The following is a 13,225-nucleotide window of genomic DNA, read 5'->3' as shown; positions in this document are numbered from 1 at the left end:
AGCAAGTCCGACATCATGAGGGACTCCATCTCAAAGAAATAAAGCAAAAGAGTGACAGGAGAACATCCAACCTTCTCCTCTGCCTCTGCACATGTGCACATGGGGTACATGCATCCATCTATATATAACATACACACGCACCAAGAAAAAACAAGAAACAAAAGGGATATATATATATATATATATATCGTCTCCACAAAAAAATCATGAATGATGTATTTCCATGAATTTTAAATCTTTTAATAATACGAACATTTACTCCCAGTTTTTTACTCTGTTTTTACAAAAAAATTTCCATGGACTTCTCTGAACATGGCTGTTACACTGAATGCACACATTACCACTGCACTGAAGCAGCTCTGTAAACACCTCAGAGCATTACAGCTGTCTGTAAGAAACAGGATGGTATCCTCCTAACAACTGATGGCTTCCAGAGCTCATGGCATGGTCTTCTCTGGGTGATTATTAAATTTGTGTTTTCATTTTGAACTAGTGATAGAAACTAGGGATAGTCTTAGGAGTCATGAGAATTTATGTTTAGGGATATTATCCATGTCCTTCCTCAGAGAAATCTTAGAAAGTACAGTGTGAGACTGAAAACGCAGTGCCCACTGTCACCAGCACTGAGAGCAGTCTGCTCTGGAACTTGGGAGGAAGGAGCAGATGTGGCTGCTGCTGGGGAGCAGGGAGTGATCAAGATAAATATTTCAACACAGAACTCAATCGGGAGAGGGTTCCTGGATTATTGCACTCCAGTAATCATTTCACATTATTCACACTTCTATGTCAGACCTTCCCAAGTGTTGCTGTTCCATTTCCTCCACCACATGCAATCAAGAACTAGGCTTCATCTATTACTAAAGGCCAGAAGGCCTGTCCCAGCAGGAGAAAACAAAGCTTCCAAGAGAGGAATGCCATTGCACAAACACCTCCTGAACTAGCCCTACCCCGGACTATGGGGACAGCCCTGCCTTCCCACATGTGCCTTTGAGACCCCCAGCTGCACCTTGTCTCACCAGCACGAGTATGTACTGGTCCTCAACACACAAGAAACACTACCCTAGCCTTGGGTTCTGCTCTGTTTTGGTATTTCTACTTGGGTTCCATGGGTTGATTCCACTGGACGCAGTCCAATGCAGTAGTGTTCACTCAGCCTGATGGTTCCCCCAGGCACCCTGTGGGCAGTAGACAGGCTCCGCTTGCTCAGCGCCCCGTGGGCTGTCTTCTCCAGCTACAAGGCTGCAGAGAGGGTCTCCGGAAGTCCGGTCTCCTCAAGCTTCAGTCCCAGGTTGTCAATCCCAATGCTGGTAACAGCAGGCACACTGCTTTCAGCTGGCTCTGCTGTCCGTGTCGGGGTGGAGCAGTATAGGATGAAGCCCACCATGATGACAGTAAACGACAGGATGTACAATCCTGAAAACTGGAAGAGAAAACAGGCCATGGATTGCGCTCCTGTGTGGGCACACCGTACCACTGCTCCCTGCCAACTGTGCTTCCAGGGTTACTGCCTCACAGTCTCTTTTACGGAAGTTCCCTAAGGAAATGCCAACTCCTCCAGGCCTCCTCTGGCCACAGGGCCTGGCACACCAGCCGACTGGATCTGTGGGTCTCTTTTTTCCCCCTGAGGCAGGTTCTCGTGTAACCTAGAATAACCTTGAACTTCTGATCCCCCTGCTCCCCCACCTCTCTGTGCTGGGTTCAAGCCTAGCGCTTTGTACATCTTACACAAGCACTCTCCCAACATCCCAACCTGATCCTCGTAACTTTAGGAGAAACATTTTAACTCTGCTTAGTGGTGATCCAGTCAGTTAGACCCTACCCTTTGCAAGCAATCCCACAAATTGGAAAAGTGGATGCCAGCATGCATACCACATGAAAGTCCATCTGACGACCACCCTGAGAGTACAGAGTGAATTCCAGGTTAGCTTGGGCCACAGTGAGACCCTGACTCCAAGAACCAAAAATAAATAAATAAATAAATAAAATTCCAGTTTACAGTATTGTTCTAAAACAGAGGAATATCAGCTCAGCCACTTCTCAGCCTACACTATCCCAGTAAATTTCATTTGTTAAAATGTAACTAGTTACTTTGTCCTGTACGTAAGTGTCACATAGTAAAACAGCATGACTGAGTAGGCGTGAGCCTTGACTTTTCTTTCTTTTGGAGGAATCTTCGGTCGAGCATGGCGACTAGGGCTGAGCGCACTGAGGCGCCGTGGACAGGGAGCCTGCAGGAGGCCCACTACCTGCTCTGCTCTCACAAGGACCAAGGTGGCCAGAGCCCATGCTCACAGACACACCACCAGGTAGAGATTCTGGTCCCTAATCAGCTCCTGAAAACCACCACCCAGGACTAAATATGTGAGGAGAAACACTAGTTCCTTAGGAATGCCCCCACAAAATGCATTCTGATACACCCTTGAAGTTTAAATAAATTATACTGAGTACTCTGTATACTTGCTGTTATTCAATTAAGAATCCATTCAAGGCTGGGCATGGTAGCGCATGCCTTTAATCCTAGCACTTGAGAGGCAGAGGTAGGAAGATCATCCTGAGTTCAAAGCCAACCCTGAGAATACACAGAGAATTCCAGGTCAGCCTGAGCTACAGTGAGACCCTACCTCAAAAAAAAAAAAAAAGAATCCATTCAAAAATTCAAGTATGATGGGCTGCAGTGATGGCTTACAGGTTAAGATACTTGCCTGCAAAGCCAAGGGACCCACGTTCAATTCCCCAGTACTCACATAAGCCAGATGCACAAGGTGGCACATGTGTCTGGACTTCATTTGCAGTAGCTGCAAGCCCTGGCATACCTGTTCTCTCTACCTGCCTCTCTGGCTTCCAAATAGATCAATAAAAATAAAGTAAATTCAAGTATGAAATGAACCAGTACAGTAGCCTTCACTTAACTGTAATTTCATTCTCCTCAATTTCAGTTACCGATAGGCAACAAGAAAGATGATAGTAAAATGAAATTTCTTTTTCTTTTTAATTTTTTAAAATATTTTATTTATTTATTTATTTGCAAGAGAGAGAGAATGGGCATGCCAGGGCCTTCAGGCAAACAAACTCCAGATGTATGCACCACATTGTGCATCTGCCTTATATGGGCATTGGGGAATTGAATTTGGGTCCTTAGGCTTTTCAGACAAGCACCTTAACCACTAAGCCATCTCTCTAGCCCCAAAACTCTTTCTTTGAGACAGTATTTCTCTGTTAGCAGAACTAAAATGTATTTAATATGCCCTAAACTGTCCTTGACCCTTTCTCCTTTAAGACTGTGCCAGCTATTTCGGAGGCAGAAGGATAGCTTGAGTCTAAGAGTTCAAGTACAGCCTGGGCAATATAATGAGGGCAGGAGGATCTTCACTGAACCTAAATCATTAAACCTTTAAAAACCTGTGTTATGGTGTTATGAAAGGTATTCATGGTGTACACCTATAATCCCAGCACTCAGGAGGCAGAGGCAGGAGTTTGAGGCCAGCCTGAGATGATATAGTGAATTTCAGATTAGCCTGGGCTAGAATGAGGCCCTACCTCGAAGAAAGAAAAAAAAAAAAAAGATATTCTTGTTCTTCTATTAAGTGCTCATGTTATCTGCAGGAAAATCCATATAACTTATTCAAAACTGGTCCTGTGTTCCTTAAAAAAAAAAATCAGATGACTACATCATATGGATGGCCATCCTGAGACTACATAATGAATTCCAGGTCAGTCTAGGGTAGAGTGAAACCCTACCTCAAAAAAAAAAAAAAAAAATCAGAACAAATGTTGTTTTAGGTATTACAGTGTTTTAAAGTGGTGGCACATTGGGCTTACAAGTCTCTCTTAAAACTACATCTACAAAGCAAGATGTCTTCATTGTGCCTGATTTTTCCTCTGCTTTTGTGGTTTATTTAGAAGATCACAGAAGAGCTGCCCTTTGCTCTGGAAGTCTTGAAATGGCCCTTGAACAAAAACAGTAAAACCTGTTCTAAAATTGAGCTGCTGGACATGCAGGGACACAGGAATATACACAACAGGACAGGACAGGCAGTCATGCACGGCACTTTACCATTTTCAGAGCATCAGTTTAAAGTTGTGTGCCAAAAAATGTGGCATATAAAAGGGCTTCTTCGTGTTAAAGCTAAGGTCAGTTGGAGAGAAAGTATTTAAGATCATAACCTTACTTAGTAATTTATGAGATAAAGTATTTATTATGGTTAAGAGTTTATAATAGGTGGTACCAAGTGTACCTTGAACTTAGAAGTTTTTATTTCTTTAGCATGACCTCTTGGGCACTACTTTAGTTATGATAAAAACTAAATTACTAATGGTAACAGGCTTGATTAAAAAAAAATGGGGGAAAGAAAGCACAGGCAAGGAAGATCATTGGCTACACAAACAGCTATTCCACTGATCTGGAATCACAGCACGGAAACACTCTAGAGGGGCCACAGCACCACAGAGCAACTCACTCCCTTAAGACAGACACTGGAGCCTTAACAGTTCTCATAGGAAAAAAAAAAAAAAAAGATCTGAGCCTATCAAGACCACTTCTTGAGGAATGCCTTAACCAGCAAGTCTATAAAGATAACCTTGCAAGGTATAAAGGTTTTCACCTCATGAGCAACCATTTCTGAGAAGCCAGTGAGTTTTATATAGCAATAATTCAGATAAGCATTGTGAATTCATGGCTGGTTCCTGGAAAGAGAATAAATCAGTAACAAGCATTGCTGTTTGATACAAAATGTTCCAAAGACAAAGAAATACAGTTGCTATTCCTCCACAGAAACTAAAATTCTTAGGTGATAGCTGACATAAATATACCTATCTGATCAAGTGACAATGGGGAAGGATGTCAAGTGTGTCAACAAGTCTACTGCAAGCACACAGAGAAAAGATGGACTTTGTAAAGCAATGCCAGGGCCTGGCACAAAGACCCTTGAAGGGAATCTATAAGGTCAGAACTATTTTCATGGGCTGGAGAGATTGCTCAATGGTTAAGATGCTTGCCTGCAAAGCCAAAGAACCCAGGTTTGATTCCCCAGGATTCATATAAAGCCAGATGCACAAGTTGGCGCATGCATCTGGAATTTGTTTGCAGTGGCTAGAGGCCCTGATGCACCCATTATATCTCTCACTAAATCTGTCTCTCTCTCACACTCTCACTATCTTTCTATCTACTGCTCTTTCAAATAAATAAACAAATAAAAATATATTTTAAAATTATTTTCACAATAATACAAAGATGCTATTTGCCCTTTTCTCTTTCATGTCTTATAAGTAAGAACACATTGGAATGTTCCAGAGGCTACATGGCATGTATAATCACAAGGCAGAATAAAGAAGCAAATTTGAGGGCTGGAGAGATGGCTTAGTTGTCAAGCACTTGCCTGTGAAGCCTAAGGACCCCGGTTCGAGGCTCGGTTCCCCAGGTCCCACGTTAGCCAGATGCACAAGGGGGCGCACGCATCTGGAGTTCGTTTGCAGAGGCTGGAAGCCCTGGAGCGCCCATTCTCTCTCCCTCCCTCTATCTGTCTTTCTCTCTGTGTCTGTCGCTCTCAAATAAACAAATAAATAAAAATTTTTTTTAAAAGAAGCAAATTTGAGGTTCCAGATGCTTTCTATTAAGCCAAACATTTAAGGGGATTCTGAAAAAATGTAAATGAAGGGGATCTGGGAATGGTGCATGCCCAGAGTATATTATACACTAATAGGAAATATGCCTATGAAACCCAGTATGAACATATATGAATAACTTTTTAAAGTAAGCCAATTTCACTCTTCAACATTTTAAATTGCTGGGCTATACAATTTTAATAAAAATGCTAATATAGAGCTGGGCATGGTGGCACACACACTTAATCCCAGCACTCGGGAGGCAGAAGTAAGAGGATCGCTGTGAGTTTGAGGCCACACTGGGACTACATAGTGAGTTTCAGGTGAGCCTGGGCTACAGTGAGACCCTAACTCAAGAAACAAAAGACAAAAAAAATATGATAATATAGCCAGGTGTGGTGGTGCACACCTGTAATCCCAGCACTCAGGAGGCAGAGGTAGGAGGAACGCCATGAGTTTGAGGCTACCTGAGAATACAGAGTGAATTCCTGGTCAGCCTGGGCTAGAGTGAAACCCTACCTTGAAAACCAAAAAAAAAAAAAAAAAAGATAATATATAATGAGTTTATTTTCTTCATGGGTTAATATATATTTTTATTTCTAGTATGGTAAATAATAGGTATAAAATAGGTGTAAGTAACTGGAGACCTCATTTTTAGCATCTAAAAGTGTTCTGAGCTGGTCATGGTGGTATACACCTGTAATCCAACTACTTGAGAGGCTGAGGAAGGAGGATTTCAAGTTCAAGATCAGCCTAGGCTACAAAGGGAGCCACATCTCAAAATAAATAAATAAAAATTTAAGATAAGATTAATTGATTTTAAAGTTATAAATAAAAGGTCCTTAGTCGGGCATGGTGGCACATGCCTTTAATCCCAGCACTTGGAAGGCAGAGGTAGGAGAGTCACTGAGAGTTCAAGGTCAACCTGAGACTATATAGTGAATTCCAGGTTAGTCTGGGCTAGAGTGAGATTCGACCTCAAAAAAACCAAATAATAATAACAAATAAACAAAGATCTAATATCAAAAGTAGGGGATTTGACTGGAGAGAGAGCTCAGTGGTTAAGGGACCTTGCTTACAAGGCCTAACTGCCCAGGTTCGATTCCCCAATACCCATGTAATGCCAGATGCACAAGACACATGCATCTGGAATTCAGATGCATGGCAGGATGCCATGGTATGTCCCACTCCCTCCCTCTCTATCTCTCCTTTCAAATAATAAAAAATAATTTCAAGTATAAGAATAGCTATCCTAAGAATTTTCAAATTGGATGTGAAGTCAAATATATTTTCTGGATTTAAAGTTGAAAAAAACATCTGTAATATGTAAGATAACATGATGACATAAGCTTGAGTCTTATCTTAATAAAACCTATGGGGAGGCCAGGTGAGCTGGCACATGCCTTTAATCCCAGCACTAATAGTGATCTTCCTACCTCTGCCCCCCAAGTGCTAGGATATGCACATGCACGACCATGTCTGGCTTGAATTAGATTGAAGGTCCTTTACAGATATAGAAGTACCACAAGGCCAGCCATGGTGGTTCACACCTATGATCCCAGTACATGGGAGGCTAAAACAGCAAGATCACAAGTTGAAGGTCAAGTTGGACTACATAGCAAGTGCCAGGCCAGCATAGTCTGCATAATAAATCCCTACCTCAAAAAAGAAAAACAGCCAGATGTGGTGGCACATGCCTTTAATCCTAGCACTTGGAAGTCAGAGGTAGGAGGATCACAGTGAGTTCAAGGCCATCCTAAGACTACAGAGAGAGAGAGAGAGAGAGAGAGAGAAGGAAGGAAGGAAGGAAGGAAGGAAGGAAGGAAGGAAAGAGGGAGGGAGGACAGGCAGGCAGGAAGGAAAAGGTTGGCAGTTGGCATGGTAATGCATAGCTGTAATCCCAGCACTCAGGAGGCAGAGGCAGAAGAATCAGAAGTTCAAGGGCATCCTCAGCTACACAGTGAGTTCAAAGACAGTCTGGGCTACATAAAACCCTGTCTCAAGATAATGAAACTGGTTTTAGACCAAGCAAACCTTCTTACTGAACATGATCTAATTTCTTACCTTATACTTAAACAGAAAAAGTCCAAAGAAAAGGCTGTAGAGGTCGGCTGTCAGGATGCCCAGGTTGACAGAAGTGGCACTAGTGACTTTAATCACCAATGGCATGAAGCTATACAGGCAAAACATACAGAGGGCAAATGCCACAAACAGCAGGGCTGTGAAGAAATGGAACAGCTGATATTATGGAAAGAAATCAGAAAGTAAGGAGGCTTAAGGTTTGGCTGCCATATAAAACTCCCTGTTCCTTTACTAGCATTCCTACAAAGGTCTCTGCAAAATAATAGTGATAAAATAACAGGTTATGAAGATCTAATAGGGCATTAGCTGGTCAAGATCATAAAACCTTACTTATGGTAACTTATGATCCCATGTCATCCACCCTCCTAAAGCAGAAAGATGCCTGGGATAGAAGGGCAATGAAAGCAGAGTCTTTCATTATTTTTTGTTTGATTTTATTTGGATGGTTGGATATGGTTTGTGTAGCTGGATCCAGAATAAAGAACTTTTAGGACAGCAAAGACATATATTAGATCCACCATGTTTTGGTTGCCTCATTAAATTAAATCTCCGCTTTAGGATGGTGACACTCATGTCAATGCTGACTGAAATCTGTCTTGAAAACACTTCTTTAATCTCATCTCATCTCATGCTCAACGCACACACATACACACACACTTTCTCTTGCTCTAAATCATTTAATTCAACTACATAACCCAAGCATGGTATACAATCTTCAGCAACAGTGATGTACCATTTAACCTCTTCCTACCCACTGTAAGGTTCAAATCTTTCCTAACAGTCCTAACATCTTCTGCCTTATCTATCCTGGTAGGTGTCCAGAATAAATAGCAGAGAGGAAAATGGGAGGCAGCAGGTGATTACACAACCACCAGCCACTAATAGATTATGCTTCACAAATTATATCAAGCAGAAGACAACCTTCCCAAGTTCAAGGATCTAAGACACAGATCTAATTCGAAGCTAATGTGACAAAGGTCACTCTTGGTCTGGCTCAGAATTCCCAGTGAAGAAAAGCTATTCCTGCAGAAAGATACTGAGAATTGACTTTTGCTGGAGGCTAGAACAATGACTCAGAGGTTAAAGGCACTTGCTTACAAAGCCTGCTGTCCAAGGTTCAATTCCTTAGTAACCACGCAAAGCCAGATGCACAAAGTGGCTCATACTTCTGGAGTTCTTTTATACTGGCAAGAGGCCCTGGACCACGCACACATATATACACACAACCATTCTCATTCATATCCTTTGTCTCTTCTCTTTCTCTCTCTCCATTCCTCAACTCAAAAAACTCAATAAATAAATAACAAAGAATAATTTAAAAATTAAGAATTGATTTTATGGAGGTTTAACTACCAATTCTGAATGAAAACTTAAACTCAATTAAACTACTATCACTTAAGGACAAAATACAGACTAAAAATGTTATCATTTAATTACATACCAACTTTCCAGTCCCATTGAATTTTGGCAATGTCTTTATATTCCACAATCAGTCTAAGATTAAAACAAGAGGTCAGAGAGATCCACATTTTAATTTTAAATTAGCTGCTGCATTTTAACAAAGGTAAGGAACTAGGTTTATTTTTTTTTATTCTTTATTTTTTTTCTTTTCAAATTTTAATTAACAACTTCCATGATTATAAAAAATAACCCATGGTAATACCCTCTCTCCCCCCACTTTCCCCTTTGAAACTCCATTCATATCCCATCCCCATCTCAATCAGTCTTTCTTTTATTTTGATGTCATTATCTTATTCTCCTATCTATGATGGTCTTGTGTAGGTAGTGTCAGGCACTGTGAGGTCATGGATATCCAGGCCATTTTGTGCCTGGGGGGAACACATTGTAAGAAGTCCTACCCTTACTTTGGCTCTTACATTCTTTTCACCACCTCTTCTGCAATAGACCCTAAGACTTGGAAGGTGTGATAGAGATATTGCAGTACTGAGCACTCCTGTCACTTCTTTCCAGTACCATGATGCCTTCTGAGTCATCCCAAGGTCACTGCCATCTGAAAAGAGATGATTCTCTACCAAAAGTGAGAGTAGCATTAATATAAAGGTATGAACATTAAGAGAAGTGCTTACTAGGCAGTTTGATAGGTTTATTTTTAATTTGTCTCATAACATAAGAATAACTAGCCAGGCGTGGTGGCACATGCCTTTAATCCCAGCACGCAGGAGGCAGTGGTAGGAGGATTGCCATGGGTTTGAGGCCACCCTGAAACTTGTAGTAAATTCCAGGCCAGCCTGGGCTAGAGCAAGACCCTACCTTGAAAAAACAAAACAAAACAAAACGAATAACCAGCCAGGTGAGCTGGCACATGCCTCCTTTAATCTCAGCACTAGGGAGGCTGAGGTAGGAGGATCATCATGAGGTCGAGGCCACCCTGAGACTACATAGTGAATTCCAGGTCAGCCTGGGCTAGAGTAAGATCCTGCCTTAAGAAACAAAAAAGGCTGGGCATGGTGGCACATGCCTTTAACCCCAGCACTCAGGAGGTAGAGGTAGGAGGATCACCATGAGATCAAGGCCACCCTGAAACTACATGGTGAATTCAGGTCAGCCTGGACTAGAGTAAAACACTACCTCAAAAAAAAAAAAAAAAAAAAAAAAAAAAGCCAGGCGTGGTGGCGCATGCCTTTAATCCCAGCACTCGGGAGGCAGAGGTAGGAAGATCTCCATGAGTTCGAGGCCATCCTAAGACTACATAGTGAATTCCAGGAGAGCCTGAACTAGAGTGAAACCCTACCTCAAAAAAAAAAAAAAGAGTGAAAAAAAAAATAATAACGAGCCAGGTGTGGTGGCTCATGCCTACAATCCCAGCCATTGGGAGGATGGGGCAAGAGGATTTCTATCAACCTGAGAACTGAATTCTGAGAGAAAACAAAAGAAGTAAGTTGAGAGCAGTATTGAACACCTATAATCCCAGCATGTAAGTTAGAGGATCTTGAGTTCACGGCCAGCCTGGGCTGCACAGTAACAAACAAAAAAGGAGGGGCTGGTATGGTGGAGCTCATTTAGTCCCAACACTCAGAAGGCAGAGGTAGGAGAGGTAGGAGGATCATCGTGAGTTCGAGACCTGCCTGGAACTACTGAGTGAATTAAAAAAAAAAAAAAAGGAGCTCATAAAATATGTCTGACTCCTTAACAAATGTCCCTGAACAGCAGGCAGCTATAGGAGAAAAACACAGCATGATGCTTTCCCTTGAATAAGCTTAGGAAGTCAAAATACTTTTATTTTCTACCAGTAATAGAAAAGCAAAAGTCCTTGTTTTCCCACCAGGAATAGATGGTGAGACCCTATTGCTGAAGACTCCACATACTTGGGCTGCAAGGTCACTGAGAATCCCTGCTGGAGTTGAACTGAAAACCTCCTCCATGTAGACCAACTGACAGAAAGCTGGGAAAAGCCATACTGCATGCAGTTCAATGGGAGAGAGAGAAATCACCAGTGAAGATACCCAACAATGGACTGCAAGCCTTATATTTGGCCAGCCAGGCCAAATGAGCCAACAGGTGCAATAGTGGCACATCTGTTATGGGGGAAACCAACCACCCTCTAATTTGACTGGAGGCCTGCTCCATGAGAGGGAATTTATCTCTGATACTGAAAACCTACAACAGGAGTAGTCATGAGCCCTAGGAGTGTAATATCTGCTGCTGTTTGGCTAAAAGTATATACTATGCTCACCAAACTGCCCAGTAAGCACGTCTCTTAATGTTCATACCCATATATTAATGCTAATCTCACTTTTGGCTAGAGAACCTTCTCTTTTCAGATGGCAGTGGCCTTGGGATGACTCAGAAGGCACCACGGTTCTAAGGAGAAGTGACAGAGGAGTGCTTAGCACTGAAATATCTTAATCACAACTTCCATGGCTCAGGGTCCGTTGCAGAAAAGGTGGTGGAAATAATGTAAGAGCCAAAGGAAGAGTAGGACTCCTTACAACATGCTCCTCCAGACACAAAATGGCCAGGATATCCATGACCTCACAGTGCCTAACACTGCCTACACAAGACCATCATAAGAGGAAAAGTTCATGACATCAAAATAAAAGAGAGACTGATTGAGGGGGAGGGGATATGATGGAGAGTGGAGTTTCAAAGGGGAAAGTGGGGGGAGGGAGGGAATTACCACAGGATATTGTTTACAATTATGGAAGTTGTCAGAAAATATTTAAAAAACAAAAAGAAAAGCAAAAGTTCAGACTAGCAATGCCCCCCCACTGTAATCAGAACCACTAAGCCTCATACATGTAGAAGACCATAGACATCAGTCTTGATGCTCTTACAATTCTTTAACAGATTTTTATCATTACTGATTTCCAATATGACTTAGAGCTAAACAAATGGTAATATCAGTAATAAAAGAAAACAATCATCCATCATATATTTGATCAGTTTTTTCCGTTTTTTTCATTTGTTGATTGATTTTAAGTTAGCATGCAAAGTAATGGGCTTCATTATGGCATTTTTATACATATGTGTCATTGCATTCTATTCTATTTCACCCCCTCCCTCATGGTGCATGCCCCCTGCTCCCATATCTGTTCCTTTCATTTTTAAGAAAATTTCTGGAATCTTACAGTTGTATGCCGCTGATAATTGTTCCAAATAAGCCCACCATTCCTAGAAATTCCTGTCTGCTCAGCTTCTTCACAATGTACTCTTCACACACATTAGACACAGCATACAGGGAAGCCCCAAGCAGGACCAGGATGTCACCAATCAGTACATCACTCCCTACAGGACAATAAGACACAAAAAGGAATATGGTATCAGTAAGTAGTCCAGGTTATCTGATTCCTGTTTATCCCTAGTTTCTGGAAGTTTAAAGGCTCTTCTTTCCACTGTCTGGCACAAGTCTGCTGTGATTCTTTACGTTTTGACTCCCAACAAAACTAACAGACTTGCCGGACGGCTGTATTCTATATCATAGCATATAGTATAAGTAAACCATTCTGTGGCAACTCCTGGGATTTACTGAAGGGAATATATTGAGAACTATAGGAAGGAGGTCTGGTAAGCAAAGCAGTTTTTTCTTGATCCATGCAGACACAGAATTCATGTGTGACGCTGAGTACATTAAGACCTGAATTAGATTTTTATATTATCAGTTGCCTGAATTTAACACAACATATACCAAAGTGTTCCCTCCTTTCTTCCTTCCCTTTTTTCCTCCTTCTCTCTTTCCTTCCTTCCTCCTCTTTTTGGACAAGGTCTTGCTGTGTAGTTCACACTGACATTGAACTTGAAGTCCTCTTTCCTCAGGCCCCTGAATTCTATGGGATTACAGACCTGTGCCATCATATCCAGCAATTTTTTTTTCTCTAAAACGAGACCCATGAGGCTGGGGAGATGGTCCAGTGGTTAAGCTTACAGCCAGGCTTGGTGGCGCACGCCTTTAATCCCAGCACTTGGGAGTCAAAGGTAGGAGGGTTGCTGTGAGTTCAAGCCCAACCTGGAACTACAGAATGAGTTCTAGGTCAGCCTGAACTAGAATGAGACCCTACCTCAGGACAAAAAAAAAAAAAAATCT

At 41.8% G+C, this 13,225-nt stretch overlaps 1 protein-coding gene across 1 annotated transcript in view; it reads right to left on the bottom strand.

The window, feature by feature from the left end:
* Positions 1–224: 224 nt before the first annotated feature.
* Positions 225–13,225, bottom strand: part of Slc35f2 (solute carrier family 35 member F2) — a 68,033-nt gene continuing 55,032 nt past the window's right edge. The window contains exons 5-8 of the mRNA XM_045145468.1: positions 12,273–12,429; positions 9,125–9,177; positions 7,666–7,820; positions 225–1,420 (exon numbers count right to left, since the gene is read on the bottom strand). Coding sequence (XP_045001403.1) covers positions 1,232–1,420; positions 7,666–7,820; positions 9,125–9,177; positions 12,273–12,429 — 554 coding nt within the window. The 3' untranslated portion in view covers positions 225–1,231. The remainder of the gene's footprint in view (positions 1,421–7,665; positions 7,821–9,124; positions 9,178–12,272; positions 12,430–13,225) is intronic.

The sequence above is a fragment of the Jaculus jaculus genome, chromosome 3 (assembly GCF_020740685.1).
Source record: "Jaculus jaculus isolate mJacJac1 chromosome 3, mJacJac1.mat.Y.cur, whole genome shotgun sequence".
NCBI classification, from domain to species: Eukaryota; Metazoa; Chordata; class Mammalia; order Rodentia; family Dipodidae; genus Jaculus; species Jaculus jaculus.
The sequence above is the reverse complement of the archived record's forward strand: the minus strand, read 5'-3'. Positions and strand labels throughout refer to the sequence as shown.